Here is a 16,659-nt window from a genome sequence, read left to right on the forward strand (position 1 = left end):
TTAATTAAAATATGACTACATTTATGGATCATTCACATAATTGACAAATTGTATTAAAGTGCAGCGTATTAAGTTAAATACTTTAAAATGATCCATTGTGTCTTACAAAGATTTGCATCGCAATCAAATTAACCACTTTAGTTTATTTTACTCTGGCAAGCTATCATTCAGTTTCTCTAAATATTTACAGCTTCTAGGGCAGTATCATACAAACTACAAACTAATATAATGTGATGCCAAATATATGTAATCATAATGGCAGAGTGCCAGATTCACTATATAAAAGACTAGACAAAAAAAAAGCAAAATGGAGTTTCTACAACTCACACACCTCACTATTGTTTCAGACCCTAATGTCCCTCTCGGCCCGCGAGAACATTTGGCTTGCTTAGTCGTTTAATTTGCATTTACAACTGTTTTCCCTCTGGGCCTACAGCTGGCGATGTGTTGCCACACCTTCCATAGATTTTTAAATGGAGTTAAACACTCGAGCTGGATGGATGTCTCCTGGGCTAACCTCACCCCCTTTGTTGAGCTAAAATGGTAGGGGTCAGCTTCACTAGCTGCACTGGTACTGAAGTCATTTTATGGTCTGGGATTATGTACAATGTTCTTGTGAAACTGGGATAGGAAAGGTACAATTTGGAATATACAGTCAAGTAAACTAAATTCTGCCCTGCAAGTAATTTTGACAATGAAAACATTACAATAGGGCACTTTTAGGGTTGGTACACAGCAACATGAATCTGAATTTACTGTGTTTACTGTGAAAATATATATTTTAATGTCCTGAGCATAAAAGCCACACCATTAGCCTACATAACTAGTTCAAAGAAGAATAATTGAAGCATAATATCTAAGATATAACTCTTTTCATATGACTCTAAAGCTGTTGTAACATAGCACTTCAACAGATAACATGAATGGCGGTCACCACTGTAACAGCAGTACATCTCTAAGTCCACAGATCAGGTCCACAAAGAAGGATTACCGAGTCCTCACACGTTTTCATAAAATGTTTCAATTTGTAATAGTGATATGTGTAAACAGTTCTCCTTTTCACTATCGTTTGGCACTGATATCTGTCAAAATGTGCCACTGTGATATAGTGTAACATACACCACACGTAGTTCATCACTGAGACATTGTTAGAGTGTTTCTCCTCCTTGAATCTCTTCTTGGGAACGGAACAAAACTCTTCACTTCTTTGAATGATAATCCTGTTTAACAACAAAGTTTAAGATGGTTATTACTCGATACACACTAGGAATGTGACAGCATCAACATTAACACTAATATAACTAATGTTTTTGCACTTACGCTTCCACTCCTCTAGGGGCAGTGTGGCGTTGTCATAACTGTCATCATATGGCTTGGGTTCTGGGCAGTCCTCCGGATCTCTCAGTCCATCGAAGTAACGGTGGGCCAGCGCACCATCAGCAGTCAGCCGTGCGTCAGCATCTAAAACCAACATCTTCTCCAGCAGGTCCACCGCTGAGGTGAATATTAGTGTAATGTAGGTGAAGGGGAGAAACACACACCATAGATGTAGCTCAAATAATGAGGTAAGCAGCTACACTCACTATTCACTGAAATAGCCTTGGAGTCATTGTAGAAGAAACACTCGGGTAAGTATGACATAGTTTACATAGTTACACATGGTAGACGTAGTAGACGTCTACTGGCAGATCAAAATATCGATATACCATTCCCTCAAACCAGTCCACTCACCTGGTTCACTGGCCCTGGGAAACAGCAAAGAGAAATTTCTCCGAGGGTAAAAGGGAAGTGCCTTCACATAGCTCTTTGCCTATTCTCACAACAGAGATTAAAAAAGAGATAAAGTCATCAACATAGATAACATCTTTTATAGTGATCATTTTCAGTCAAGGGTGGAAGCAATTATTGAAACCTGAAGTTCAGAGGTATGTAGATTCAAGGTTGGCTTCATGAAATGATTACATGATTCGGCTAATGTTAGCAACAGCAGTCCCAAAGCATGAATTACCAAGTTCATACGGTACTGTAAACAGACTGTTTTACCTCCTGGCTTTCTAATTTCTCTATGAATTCTGGGCCAGGTGTCCCTGATACCTTCATTATCTGAGTTAGCTGGTCCATGTCTGAATTTCATGCGTTAAAGAACATTTCTGTAGGACGTTTAATTTGTACAACCACCAAATGCATGTCTTTTTTCATTTTCTAGAAGAGAGGCAGGTTTATTTTTTAATTCCAGGAAATATTCTTTCAATGAGGAAGACCCAAAGAAATCCTCCATGAGGTTTCCTGGCAGATCTTAAGAATATACTGTTGCCTGAAGAATAAAATGATATTGAGAGTGAATATTAAAGGATACAGTCTTTCCCTTTGAAGAGTGTCTTTCCATTGAACATTTCTCCCATTATGCATCCAACCGACCAGATATCCACTAATGAGGAGGCAACAATTAATACACTACATTGTCTTTGTTAGACTTCATTATGCTTGCATTTACATATACTGTTGTAGAACATACTACCAAGGCTACTAAACTGACGAGAATACTAAAATGATTTTGAACACTGTGTACGCACGCACGCACACAAACAAACAAACAAACAACCAAACAAGCACGCACGCACGCACGCACACACACACACAACATATACACAGTCTCCACCTATTATTTAACATTAGAGTCTACATCCCATTTGCTGCTATATAAAAGTTGGTCAACCATCCTGTAGACCTCAATCTGTGGTTAGGCTCTTATCACAGGACCTCAGTGAGATCTGTGTGGTTTGGTGAGGAATCTATCCTTTTAGCTGTGTCACTGACGTGTTGATAACTCAGACACTACTGCATCTGCTTAAACTCCCACGATCATGCAATCAACATGTTGTTTTTAATCCTGTGTTGAGAAAAGTGTACATAATAACTAGGGGTGTGACGATACACTCAGCTCACGAGACGAGACACGATATTGGGTTCACAAGAACGAGACGAGATTTTAAGAACACTAAAATGACAAATTATATGACTGGACAACCGACTTGTGTAAATGAGTTACACATGCATTTTGAAATGTTTTATTATAACTCTTAACATGCATTATGTAAGCATGAACTTTTAATAAACTTCTTCCTCTACAAATTGAAATTAAAATAACATTTCATAAAAATTTAAATAAGATAAATAAAATTAAATATTTCTCCTTTGTTCAAGCACAAACAATACTACAGTGAGTCCCCGCTTAACGACGGGGTTAGAGGCTGAAAAGTCCGTTGTAAAGCAGTTTTCGTCGTTAAGCATGACCCTAGATTTAGATATGCTTTAATCGTAAATACAGTATAGAAAAAAACTAACAATGTTCTCGTGCGTACAGTGTGAGAAAGAGCGATCGCGTTGCCGAGATGGGCTGCGGTGGAGGCTACGCTACCTCAGCTTATCGTACACAACACTCCACAACACCACTGCTCCTCTGTGCACCACGCAAAATAAAATAAAAAGTCGGTGGTAACTCTGGTCCGTCGTTAACCAGACCCGTCGTTAAGTGGGGACTCACTGTATTATGTGCAAAACAAAAAGTTCTTCTCTGTTATAGAGTGCAAATAGTACAAACAGAGCCTGAATAAGTATGTCACTGAATTTGCTGCAACTACACTGCCATGTTCATTTTTAAGAATATCAGCATGTCCACAGTGCTCCCGATATCCTTTGCTGTCTCAGCTTGCCAAAGCACCTTTCTGTCCCTGCTACCTCTGTTCAAGTGAGATATGTTGATTTGAGTACTGAGCTTTGGTGGTGCTGTAAATGTCTCTGCATCGTGCTCGTATTAACCGCGGTTTACGGCATTATTTTCATACAATGTTTGCATATGGTCCGTGTCTTATCGGCCACTCTCTTGCCATTTATCATTTCCGCCGGGTACCCAAAATGCTGCCAAACAAACGATTTGAAAGAGGCGAGGGCATCTTCAATAGTAATACCTGTATTTTCCGACGTCATTCTGGCTGCTTGCTGGATCACAAATCTCACGAGACAACGAGAAATCTCGCTGAGTTACATCTCGGGAGATCTCGTGACATGAGATCTTGTCACACCCCTAATAATAACTGTGTTATGTCAATGAGGGCTCTCCATAAACAACCCCCTTCAGTCTAGGATTGAGATCAATCAGTGCCTGGTAAACCAGCCCTAAAGGTAGAGTGCAAATACAGGTGTGATGGGTTGCCTTGCCTGTTTTGGTGTAGTGCATCCAGTTCAGAATGACCTCAGGTGCTCGGTACCATCTTGTCACCACATAACCCGTCATCTCTGCGTCAGCATGCCGCGCCAGGCCAAAGTCCAGGATCTGTAGCCAAGATGACAAGACACTGTGAGCTTCTCCCACACCTTCAAGGGCTTCAACAACGTCAACGTCCTCCACATGACTTCGGGACCATCAACTTCTCCTTCACCATTTCTCTCCTGAAAAGCGAGAGCAATGCTAACCAACCTTCAGCTCACAGTCTTGGTTCACGGCCAGGTTGCCCGGTTTTAGATCCTGAAAATGAAAACATTGATCCATAAATTACTGCAAGTGAATTGTTTAGCAGTGACTACACTGGATTATTCACAATTAGTGGGAGTGTAATTATTAATTTTAGAAGAAATAATGGGCATAAACCAAACCGTTTTGTGCTAATGTGGATATTGCTGTGTGTACTGTTATACAAATAACTTATTTTTCCTTTTTTCACCATTAGACTATAAATTCCTAGTTTTTAAATGTTTAAATGCATTAACACAGCAGGTAGTTCTCACTGATATCTCAGCGGAATAAAGAATAGAACATAGCAGCCTCTGCTATGTTCAGCACTGAACTAATGCTTAGAGAATTCATTCATGTTCATCTTGCCTAAAACAGAGGTTAATTAAGCAATGCAATTTGCTGTGTAGGCACAGTGGCTCCAGCTCCGTGGAACTCTGAACCAGTCCACATTTTTGCTCCGTTTTACCACTCCCAGCACACCTAAGCCAGGTAAACAAGGCCCAGTGGACCCAGCAGATGTGTGGGGGTGCAAGAACTGAATAAAAATGCGGATTAGTTGCATAATTACTACGGCCTGGACTGGAAGTCTTGAAACACCAACATCGTAAACTCACTAGTCATCTCTAAATGAACTCTGCTAGTGTTTAATAAACTGCTACACTAAATATATAAAAACACATTAAGAGCAGGCTCCTGTGTGCTGTGTATGGGATTAATGCATTACTGACAAGATTGTCAACTGCATAATGTCCTCAAGCAGAAGTAATTGATCAAAAATCATGTAAAAAGCATTGCCCCACACCACACCCCCTGTCCCGCCCCCCAGCAGTTGTGAACAGTTCTGTACACGCAAAGGTGGAGTTTCTAACAGGAAGTACTAGACTGCATTGCTCTCATGCCTGAGGTGTAATGGCTTGGTTATGATCTGATGAATCAAAGTCTTGAATCTCCCTCTATTATTACGCCTCCTCTGCTCACCTTACCTCAGGGTTCACCATGCTCTGACCTTACTCTACCAGGACTCCTCTCCTCCCTACACACCCCCCCTCACTTCTACAATGACTCCTCTCCTCTACTATAACTACGCTCCCCACAGAGTGTAAACACCTCTGTGCTATATGCTCCTATCCTAAAGATCATTGTGTCATCAATTTGCACTTTTCCACGTGGATTTTCTCTCGCACTGCTGGTGTGAATGCTGGGATGTGACAGGGGAAGTGAGAGACCCATGTTTGCTTTTGAAAATCCACCTTGGACATTTTGCACCATCTAAAACTAATTGCTGGCTCTTTCTATTAGAGGTATTTTAGCTGATCAGCAAAACAACAGAGACAGAGAACACAAGGTGAATGCGTTATATAAATTACACACAAGAGTTAAATAACATTCATAGGTAGAAATTAAGACATTTTTTATTAACTACACTTTTACATTCAAAATGGCTCAGATAGTTCAACAGATTAACAGAATAAATGGTTTAAAGGTGCAGATTATATCTTTAAAAAGTAGCAATTTTTAAATCATTTGAATGCCTTGATTATAATTGTTTTCGTTTGGAATAATCTGTATGTCTTGATTGTAAATTCACTTAATTAAACTGAAACTGTTGCTGACGGGCAGAGAAAAAACCTGCCGTGTGCGTCTTTAATTCAAGCCTGTGGTGAAGCCCTGATTACTGACAGCTGCTGCTCAGTGGTGCCAAGCACTTACCCTGTGAATTATGCCAGCGCTGTGAATGTACTGTTGAGAGATTAAAAAAACCCAAACATGAGTTACTCTCCAGAAATTAGTCATGTGTATTACAGTTTAACTATGTTTTTAAAAAATATTCATCAGAGGATGCAAGATTTGTTCTAAATACTTTCTGCATTTTCTGTGTACATGTTAGGAATTACAGTATAATTTATATATTTGAACTAAAAAGTTCAACATTGTCTTCAGGCAGTTATCTCACTGACTGTAGTTGACACACTGATTCTGAAAGTCTACCTTTAGTCCACAGAGCATCTGGTAGACCAGGAACTGCACGCGGTCTTCAGACAGCACGCCTCGCACCTTGGACAGGTCTGTGTACATGTACGGCATCACCAGGTAGCTGAAACGTGAACCCAGATCTGGTGCTGTGTTGTGTTTTGTCTCCTCCACAGCACACTTCACAATCTCTACTCCAGTGGTTTATTGTATTGTGCAGTTTTCGCTATTACCGCCTAATAAAGCTTGTTTGCATGCTGCATAGACTCTCAGCATAAAATATTTTCATCATTCTGTATGCATAAGCATTTGCATACATATACAGACAATAAAACAACAGAATCGCATTATATCATCTTCCAAGACAACCAGCTCAAGCTGTTTGTGGCTTCGTGTGTAATGGCGACCATCTGGAAAAGTCAGTTATGAGGAAACGTGCTGAAGCAAATTTCACTCACAAGTCTTGAAAGGTTTCTAGGCGCTGGGCGGGTGTGAAGACATCCAACAGGCCGATCACCTGGAGCCAGCAAGCAGAAGGAATTTAAGCATAAACGAACCTGTCTTCGATTTCACAGCTGGTCATGTATTGCTTCATCATACTGTTATGATTGTCTTATCTTCACAACAGCAAGAACTGTATAGTAAGTGGCTGATGTAGTCGACAGTGAAACGGTGTGCTCCTCACCGCTGCGTGTGGGAACAGAGCCCACCTTTGAAAGCTATTAACAGAGTAATCAGATTCTTGTCCCAACAAGTCTTGTCTTAACTTGAGCACTGAACAAATTCTCTGCTGATGATACTTAAGCAGGTATGAATAGGCTCTCTTGAAAACCTGAGTAATCTACCACCAAGAAAAGAATGTTAAAAAGGAATTTTAACAACTTTTCCAATCTATTGTATCTCTACCGTGTGACACTACAAACAATCAAATGCTTCTCTAGACTTAGAAATGTCTAAATAAACAAAGAAACTAGGGATGCAAATGATTAATCGACTTTCGATTAATTGTCGATCAAGAGGTTAGTCGATCAAAATGTATTAATCACGATTAATCGTTAGAGCGCGCTACTGTAGTAACTTGAACAGAGCGTAAGAACGAGAAGTGAACACGTGTCGCGAAAGACCAGAGTGGAAAATAAAATGAAGCGGGCGAAAAGACGTGCGGTGTGGGACCATTTTGAAGCGGGTTCGGGAAACAAGACAGAAACTGCGTAATCCAGAAAATCCCGATGAGGGAAACTTTATTTTCCACGCAACTCAAACAATAGCACCGTTCTCTCTCCGCTCCCCCAGTGTCACTTAGGACCAAGTGCCTGTCTGTTAGGGAATTCGCTGCTAGGAGTAGTACTCGCTACAATTTCAACATTGTTAATTTAGGCAAAGAAGTCAAATATTCTCTGTGTAATGCGGTATTGAAGTACAACAATTCCACTAGCTCACTCAATTATCATTTGAACACCGTGCAGCTGTCCTGCATATCACCACTGCACCTGGTCAACCTAAAATCACAGCTACACTTGGAAGGCGAGCGTTTTCGAAGCTCGCTACGAATAAAGAAGAGTGAGCTAAAAACAAAGCTAGCTACTGCTACTGCTGTAGCACTTACAACAGATTGTTGGACGGCTCTAACAACAGAAAGTTACATTACCGTGACGTGCCACTACACTGACGAGAACTGGCAGCTAAAATCTGCAGTGCTGATTACGACGAACATGTCGGATAGACACACCGCTGACAATTTAGCTGACAAGCTCAATGATGTTGTGGAGACTTGGGCACTCTCCGGTCGTGTTACAGCGTGTGTTCACTACAACGCTAGAAACATTGTCCAAGCATAGGCTCAATAATATTCTGTTTGGCTCTCTATTTAATTTCTTTTTTTTGTCTAATGTCTAATGTTTCAAATGCAAGAACGGAGCCAGTCCTTAATTTATTCCTTTTTAAATGAAAGAATGTATTTTGTTATACCATAAAAATTTCCTAATGCAATTACTTGAGCAATATATAATACAATATACTTCTCATAATATAATATATACTTTTTGAACAAAGTGAACCATTTAGCTGATATTTTTAAAGGCCCTATTGAAACACTGAAATTCAGGTGAAAAACGCCGCTTATCGATTAATCGAAAGTCGATCGATAAGATCAATCAACTAACGATTAATGAATTAATCGATAATTTGCATCCCTAAAAGAAACAAATAAATAACAGAGACGACCAGGGTATTCACACTTTATATCTCTGTATGTTTACATTTATATCTGAAATGTTTTTATTTTGAATGTCTGACAGTCTTTTGTCTAAGAGTCTGACCGTGTATGCTTGAGGCAACATTTTATGAAACACCTGTGTGGATAAGAAATAATGACTAAGTGAAAGGGGAAAAAGGTGTTTTCATATCATGACAACTAGATGTATAACACTGATTAATAGTGTTAAGATCAACATGTCATACTGTGGTTTTCACACTTTCATTTTATTCATCTTAAAATAAATATTATTTTCTTTTTCCATGAACACACGAACGAATAGTTTTGCATTTCGTTCATGAGCAAATATGATTGACTTATATTGCATTGAGAGCATGGTCAAGAACAATCTGTAGGATGGTGAGATGTCTAGATAAATCCAAGGATAATTAAAATGCTTTTGCTTCAGTGCAGGGTTCAGGCCAACCTACTAATATGCCTTTTTTTTCTTTGAGCGGGCTGTCGGTGCTTGAGAGACAGAGATGTTGTAATGCGGAGCCAACCTGGGCCAGACTCCTCTACCAAGCACAAACACATCCCGAGCAGCGATTGCTCTTTCTTTCTTCCTTTCTTTTTGTGTGTCCATCAGCTGGAAAGCTGAGAGCACCATTATTTTAAGAGAAACAAAGCTGTGTGTCATTACTCCTCTGCCTCTTTCTCCGACCACAGAGTCCCAGGACGATCTTCCCGCCGTCAGCTACCCACGCCGCCGACATCTCGCCACGACTGCAGCAGGAAACGCACTTTAAATACACACATTTTCCTACTTCAGCCCGCGGCAGAAAATCCACACTATTGACAGGGGGGCACAAACTATCTGCCCCATTTTCTAGGCAGATATACTGAATATCCTCCATTTTATAGGCAGATATACTGAATTTTACTGAGTCTCTGTACAACCTGTGTTAAAAGGTTTGTGGATAGTTGTACCAACTGTACATTTACGCCAAGGTTATTTGTCCTGCTTCCTTTTGCTATTAGCTGTTATCACACTTTAAATCTCGTGAAACTGGCAACACAGAACACGACCAGAATTAAAACTTAAGTCCTGCACAGCCATTCTGACCTAAACTACAGACAATATCTTACTGCTTAGATTTCAAAGATATTTCAGCCAAGTATTTTTCTGTGTCATTTCATGTTTATAGGCCATGGAAGCGTAGGATGTGGAGAAATAAACATTCCGATATAGATAACGGGACATTTGGGAGAACTGGAAGAGGACTTCATGTTTCTGGATATACAGCTATAGCTGTAGTCTAATTCAAACCTTAAATATAAGATAATAACAACAACACTAATACATTTTAAGTAATAATAAACAAATGCAATATAGGTCAGAAAAAACTGCCTTTCTCAAACTTCAGTGAGTGCATAATGACACCATGAATAATGCTTGTCTTCCAAATCCTTCATTTTTCAACTTTGAGAGATTTTAGAAGCGAAACACAAAACTAAACCCATCCATTACCATGTAACGGGTACATGAGCACAGATAACACCAGCTCGGGTATAAACGACCCGACGGTAAAGTGCTTCTCCCTCTGCTCCCCAGGGTCACTTCCAGAAGCCAGGAAAGAGGAGGACAGAAGCCCGTTATGTCTACCTGGAGCAAACGAGCCCGCACCCTAACGTGGCGTTAACGGAGCAGAGCAGTACATCACGGTCGGACGTCCGCTACAGGAAACTCACGTTGTCGTGTTTCATGTGCTTGAGCAGTCTCAGCTCCCGGTAGGCCCTCTTGGCGAAGATGTCCGACTGGAAGGGCCTGTGCAGTTTCTTGATGGCTACCTTCTCGTTGGTCTTCAAGTTGAGTGAGGAGCTGCAGGGCAGAGAGGCAGAGAAAGGCAAAGTGGTGAAGACTGGACGTCCAGTCCCAACCCTAACCCAGCCACGACGCCGACACACTGAACACCACATCTGTTTTTAAAACAGGCGCGCCTCAACATTCGTACCCAGTGGAAGGAGAAATACAAAATCTATTCTTTTGTCATTCTACACCATATCCTTAACATTGGAGCAAAATACGTGTTAGTCTAAGGATGATAAGGTTGGGGTATTTTGAGAGCTTGGTGTAACATCAGTGAAGACCTTCCATTAAATGATCCTCTGACCGTTCACAATCCCAGACTCTCACTCCTCACTCATGTAGCTGCACTATTACTTTTCACATTTGTTTCAGTGTAATACCTGCTTACTTCACATTAGTTTCTGACTACCAATTCCAAGGAATAAAAACAAAATAACAATGCAATGAATCGTCAAAACACACATCATGCCAATGCGTGCACCAGTTGTATCTGTTACTTATCGAGGTAAAGTTGTGCTTCGAGTTGACTGGGCTCGGGAGTGTAGACTGAAAGCAGGTCTGGGGTCTTCGTTGTGTTTCTCACGCAACCACAGTACTTTCAAAGACCCAACAGGAAATTTGTGCGACAACTGTTGGAATCTGAAATACCGTGACACGGCATCCGTTTCTTACGCTTTTGGCTGGCTGAAATTACAACTGGGGGCTGAAGGAATACGTCTCCATTTGCATTAGGTGTGATTAATAGACGCCGAATAATATGAATAAAGCACATTACAGACCACAGGCACACGAAATCCACTTGATTTGTGGAAACTTCTGCAGCATATCACAACAAAACGAACGACTGGTGTCGAGTAGGCCCGTCTATACATTGGTCTGTACTTTCCACTTGAGAAAGTATAGACAAAAGAAAACACCTGAACATGGAAGTTCCACAACAGACAGGCCGCTTTTACAGTAAGTGAAACGGGCGGATAATTTCCCGAAATGGCTGCAGTACCGAACCATGGGCAAGAGCAGTAAATCATAGCAGACGGGTTTCCAAACAGTAGTTTATTCCTGCGCTACAACGCCATTAGAGCCGACAGACACAGGCCTAACCCTCTCGGTTCTTCAAAATAACTCCATCAGACCAGCCCGAGTGGTCGGAACCGCCTTCTGCTCTGCAGTCAGGGGACCGAACGGGCGAACCGACTACCTGCAGCAGGAGAGGATAGGCTAACTCACCAGACGGTGCCATAGGCTCCGGTTCCGATCTGCTTCAAGCGCACGTATTTCTCCGGCACTTCCCACACGGTGCCGTTGATCTCTTCGCGATTAAACGCTGGCTGCGACTCCGTTGAGTCCATTTCTCCAAGCAGAAACACGGGACCGCTCCTCGGTGCCTTCAGTACTCCGCATTCGCCTTAACGAGCTCCAGAAGGTCACCGCCTGAGAATGAATTTGCCTACAGGAAAAAAAAAACCCGCTACCGTGTTACACTTTTGCTTTTGCAGCGACTGAAGGTGTTGTGAAGAGCGACACACGTTCGTGCGATGTGAAGGCCATGGTGAGAGTGGTTCTCCTGCTGGAGGAACACCTCATCTCCGTGCTGATGTCATCCTCCCACCTCCCTACACAACTATTCGCAACAAGTCTGTCACTTTTGATTTCCGCCCGCTGGCGTGAGATGTTTTGAACGTGGTGTTGAGTATCTAAACGAGATTGAAACTGCTTTGGAGAAAACGATATTAAAATGTATATAAACCACTTGTGCGCGCCTGTCGGGTAAAATAACCCCGCGAGAAGATGTGCAACAAGATCCTTCAAGTACACTCGGCGAGTATCAACTCGTAAACGAGGCAACGTCAGCTGCAGTATCGACGTTAAAACGACTTGTGTGTGTGTGTGTGTGTGTGTGTGTGTGTGTGAGAGAGAGAGAGTGAGAGAGAGTGTTTGTGTGTGTGTGTGTGTGTGTGTGTGTGTTTGTGTGTGTGTGAGAGAGTGTTTGTGTGTGTGTGCGTGTGTGTGTGTGTGAGAGAGAGAGAGAGAGAGAGGGCGAGAGAGAGAGATAGAGCGCAAGTCAAATCATTCAACATCAACACTTCATGTGGACTTATTTATGATTTGATCTCGTCACTGAGCGCAGCTCGCCATTTTCTACAGTTAGTTGTTTTCAGGTTTCCATACCATAGCAGATCAATCTATCTGACTTCTACACAGTGGATAGCATATTAAATACCAACAATTATTTCATGCGACCTAATCCATCAGATTCAAGTTAGGTAATCTAACGTAATATTTGCTGTTAATTGTTTGTCAGAGTTAAAACTCACATTTTCTTTGTATTTCATTTTTGTATTCATAGTATTAAACTAAAATTCTAGTATTGATACTTTCAGATAAGTAACGCCAGTCTCTATGTAAAAAGGTTTTATTCATTTTCTCATAATGTACTACAATGTTAAAACACAATACTCTCTACTGCCCCCTGTCTGTGTTAGAGTAATGCTTGGAATCAGAACTCGGTGGGTGTAAATCCTGCTGGTTATGGATGTACCCATACATATTCTTGTGGTTTGCCGCATGGTTTGATGCCAGAAAAGGACATACATAGGATACCTCACTGATGAGAGATAAGCGTGTCGACATTTTGATCTTGCACTAAATTGTCTCTCTGCTTTTAATTATTCGCTAGACTTGGCAAATATATACTGTAAAACAGATAAGCTTCGATTTCATGCAAAGTTGAAACCATTGGTTTACATGCATTGTACATAATGACCACTAGATGGCGCGATACTGCTATAGATAGAAAGTCAATCTGGTCCTCATTTGAGACGTAGTTTGGAACATTGATATAGGAATGGATATAGACCAGTATTAATCGAACTCATTTGAGCTAAATCTCTCTCTCTCTCACTCTCTCTCTCTCTCGCTCTCTCTCTCTCTCTCTCTCTCTCTCTCTCTCTCTCACACACACACACACACACACACACACACACAATCAGTTGGCAGAATTAAAATGTTTCCTTCTGTCAAAGACGATCTTCATTTGCTGGCGAAAGGACATAGATGAGAAGTCATCACTTCCCCTGGCTTCCTGTGTTGCAGTGCAGAGATAATTGGTTCATTAGTTGGAGTGTGTACCACTGTGGTGGGCTCTTCCTTCCTGAGCTAACGCTTCGTGCGGGGTCTTGACTCGCACCCTCTGCACCGCAGCTAAATGTCAGTGGCGCCGCTGTAATATATTCCTAATGCCGGCATTTCAATTCATTTAAAATTCATTGAGCTTGTTAAACAGGAATACATGTTAAAGCAAGTTAGCAGCAACTCGTGTTTGAATCTAGGTGACCGTAGCTGTCGTATTTCGCTTAATTTTTTTCATACATTGGGGAATGTTCAAAAGGTTTGCAAAAGGTTTCGTTTTTATTTAGTTTCCAGAGTTTGATGTCATACAGTTACACGAGGCTTATCTCTGAGAACAGGCTGCTGTGTCCCAAGCTCTCTGAAGACATCTTGAGTGCTCTTAAGATACCTGACTTATGTTTCATCTCAGTATATTTCTGAATGACATTCAAGAACATATACTAACCAAACTCTTTATTAGAGACTCGTGATAGGTGTAGTTATAGTTTGTGCACACACACACACACACACACACACACACACACACACACACACACACACACACACACACACACACACACACACACACACACACACACACACACACACACACACACACACACACATGCTAGTGTGCCTAACAAATTGTACCAGATCAAAATTCACAACCACTGATACCATGAGAGTGGAACATCCAGTAATACATCTGGTCACCAGTGGCTATGTGGTCAGAAACTGGCCAGTAATGATCAGGATAGAGAGTGTCTGATGAATCAGACTGGCAAACAGATGGGCACTGTCTGACACTGTATGCAAATCAGACATGCAAAGAGATGGGCACTGTCTGATACTGTATGCAAATCAAATGACCCATTGTCCACTGAATGTAGGTACAAATTATTTTAATAAATTAGTTGAATGTGTAAGACAATGTCAGTTTTTGGGGTGTCTGACGAAATTGCATAGCACACATTGACCTTTATATGCACTATATGCACAGTGAGTTTAAGAACTTCCATTACTGCTCACTTTAACTCCTCTGAGAAGCGTTGCAGACGTTTTCCTGATGCTTTGGATGGAGAGGATTAGAGCCAGAGAGACTAATAAACACAGAGTGAGTGAACGAACCAGGAAGAAAAACATTCATTACTCTCACGCTTCTCCTAATCAGCCCAGAAGGTCATGTCTTCGTGGAGAAACCAAACAGTACATGACTGGCATTCATGATCCTCCTTGCCAGTCATCACATAGCACAGGTGCCCCAACAAAGAATGAAACCCATCAACAAATAAATAAACAAACAACAAACAGAAACAAACCAGTAGAGAACCTTGTGGGAAAGGCATGATCTTCTCCTGGAAGACGTTCATCCTCTCCACGCCGTTGGGTCACAGTGTGGTCGTCTAGCCAGCGATTAGAAACAAGTTACAGGTGCGTGTCCACATGTTCCTCTGTCCCCTCTGGGGAATTAGCTGTATTCGATCAATGATGCTTTCTGGGAATGGAGAAAAAGACAAGCGTGAACTGGAATGGTGGATTAATGGGGGTGACCTTGCCTCTGGCCTCGAGCCCCCCACGCAGCGTTTGAGCTTCTCCGTGGTGGCTGGCAGCCCCCCCCATACAAATGCACTGCATACACTAAGGAGGGCTTCACAGTAGCCTGGTGTAGTTCATTTTCACTGGAGATGCCAATGTCCACACCTGGGGTGCTACAGCTCTTTACAGATTAGTTCATTTAACACACCTGATTCAACATTCAGCTCAACATCAAGCCCTTAAACTCAGGTGTAGTACTGTGTGTTCAGCACTGAACACTACGCTATGGCTGTCCTTGACTTTGACAGTGTGAGTGTGACACTCCCTGTCCCCGATGTTTGCCAATGAGGTGCAGTGGGCGTGGCTAGGAACCTCACCAAGGGCTTTATTTGTGCCCGTAATCGGGCACCTGGACATGGGGCATCTTTCATCCCTTTCAATGTGGTTTTTATTATTTATTTTTATTTTTTTTGGGGGGGGGGGGGGGGGGGGGGCATGCTTTATTATACATATGGAGAGAGGGAGGTAGTGAGAGACCTACTGGCTAATGATTTCACATGCGTTTCGGTACATGGGTTGGCCTTCCCAGTGTGATGAAACGCTTTTCATGCTGTCTAAATGTATGTGTATCAGCAGGTTTATTGTTTTATTCCCTCTATTTATGAGCAGCGTTATTGACCACTGGCAGAGTGACAGGGGTGTAAACGTACAGCGTCTCCCCAGCAGCACTCTTTATTTCCTCCTATTGACCTGTTTGCTTCCTGCCTCCTGTCCTGGCCAGGAAGTTGATGGGCTGGATGCAAAGTCCTCATTTGGAGCCATGGATGCGGTTAATGAAAAGTCCCCAGCATTGAAAATGTATCATGTGTTTTAAAGAGATTAAAATTAGGTGGCAGATGGACGATAAGGTCTTGCATCTTTACACAGAGATGCAAACACACACACACACACACACACACAAACACACACACACACACACACACTCTCTCTCTCTCTCTCTCTGTTTTTCCATACACACTTGCAGTTGTAATTACCTTTGACAACGCCATTGGCCCTCACTGTGTGTCTGCTGAAAGTATACTCAGACTGCAGCAAGGCGAGTAGTTAGCATTCATTACAAGCAGAGATGGAGCTGATGCCTGCCACAGCACAGTTCTTCCGTGCCCTCACGCTCTCCCTCCCTCCCTCCCTCCCTCCCTCCGTCTGACTCTACCCTCTCTCCCGTTTCTCACTTCCTGTCCTCTCTCCCATTCTCCCTCTCTCATTGTCGCGCGTCCTTAATGAGACGCCATTGTGTTGTGTCGCTCCACCACGCTGCCGGCCGCTTATTTATCTCCCAAATTATTTATGCATGGATTTATTTGCTCATTAATTTGGATTCACAGGGAAATTAAACACACGAGAGCTTTTGGGCTGGTCTTTGTTGAGGCTCTGCACCTCTCCTACATTATCCCTTTCACCATTTCC

The 16,659-nt window shown here is 42.0% G+C and overlaps 1 protein-coding gene across 2 annotated transcripts; it reads right to left on the bottom strand.

Annotated features, from left to right (window-relative positions):
* Positions 1 to 123: 123 nt before the first annotated feature.
* On the bottom strand, positions 124 to 12,409 carry mapk13 (mitogen-activated protein kinase 13). 2 transcript variants are annotated; one of them, XM_077004161.1, is made up of 12 exons: positions 11,776 to 12,402; positions 10,431 to 10,560; positions 6,943 to 7,001; positions 6,503 to 6,608; positions 6,224 to 6,253; positions 4,478 to 4,525; positions 4,219 to 4,333; positions 2,357 to 2,428; positions 2,044 to 2,123; positions 1,732 to 1,810; positions 1,321 to 1,494; positions 124 to 1,220 (listed from the first exon to the last, which is right to left on the bottom strand). In XM_077004161.1, the coding sequence occupies exons 1-12, from the start codon at positions 11,895 to 11,897 to the stop codon at positions 1,135 to 1,137; spliced, it is 1,101 nt and encodes a 366-aa protein (XP_076860276.1). In that variant the 5' UTR covers positions 11,898 to 12,402; the 3' UTR covers positions 124 to 1,134. The 2 variants fall into 2 exon arrangements, 1 of the variants encoding a protein (XP_076860276.1); XR_013130585.1 differs by lacking the exon at positions 124 to 1,220 and having other exon boundaries at positions 1,357 to 1,494; positions 1,732 to 1,815; positions 11,776 to 12,409.
* Positions 12,410 to 16,659: the final 4,250 nt, after the last annotated feature.

This window comes from Brachyhypopomus gauderio, chromosome 4 (assembly GCF_052324685.1).
Source record: "Brachyhypopomus gauderio isolate BG-103 chromosome 4, BGAUD_0.2, whole genome shotgun sequence".
NCBI lineage: Eukaryota > Metazoa > Chordata > Actinopteri > Gymnotiformes > Hypopomidae > Brachyhypopomus > Brachyhypopomus gauderio.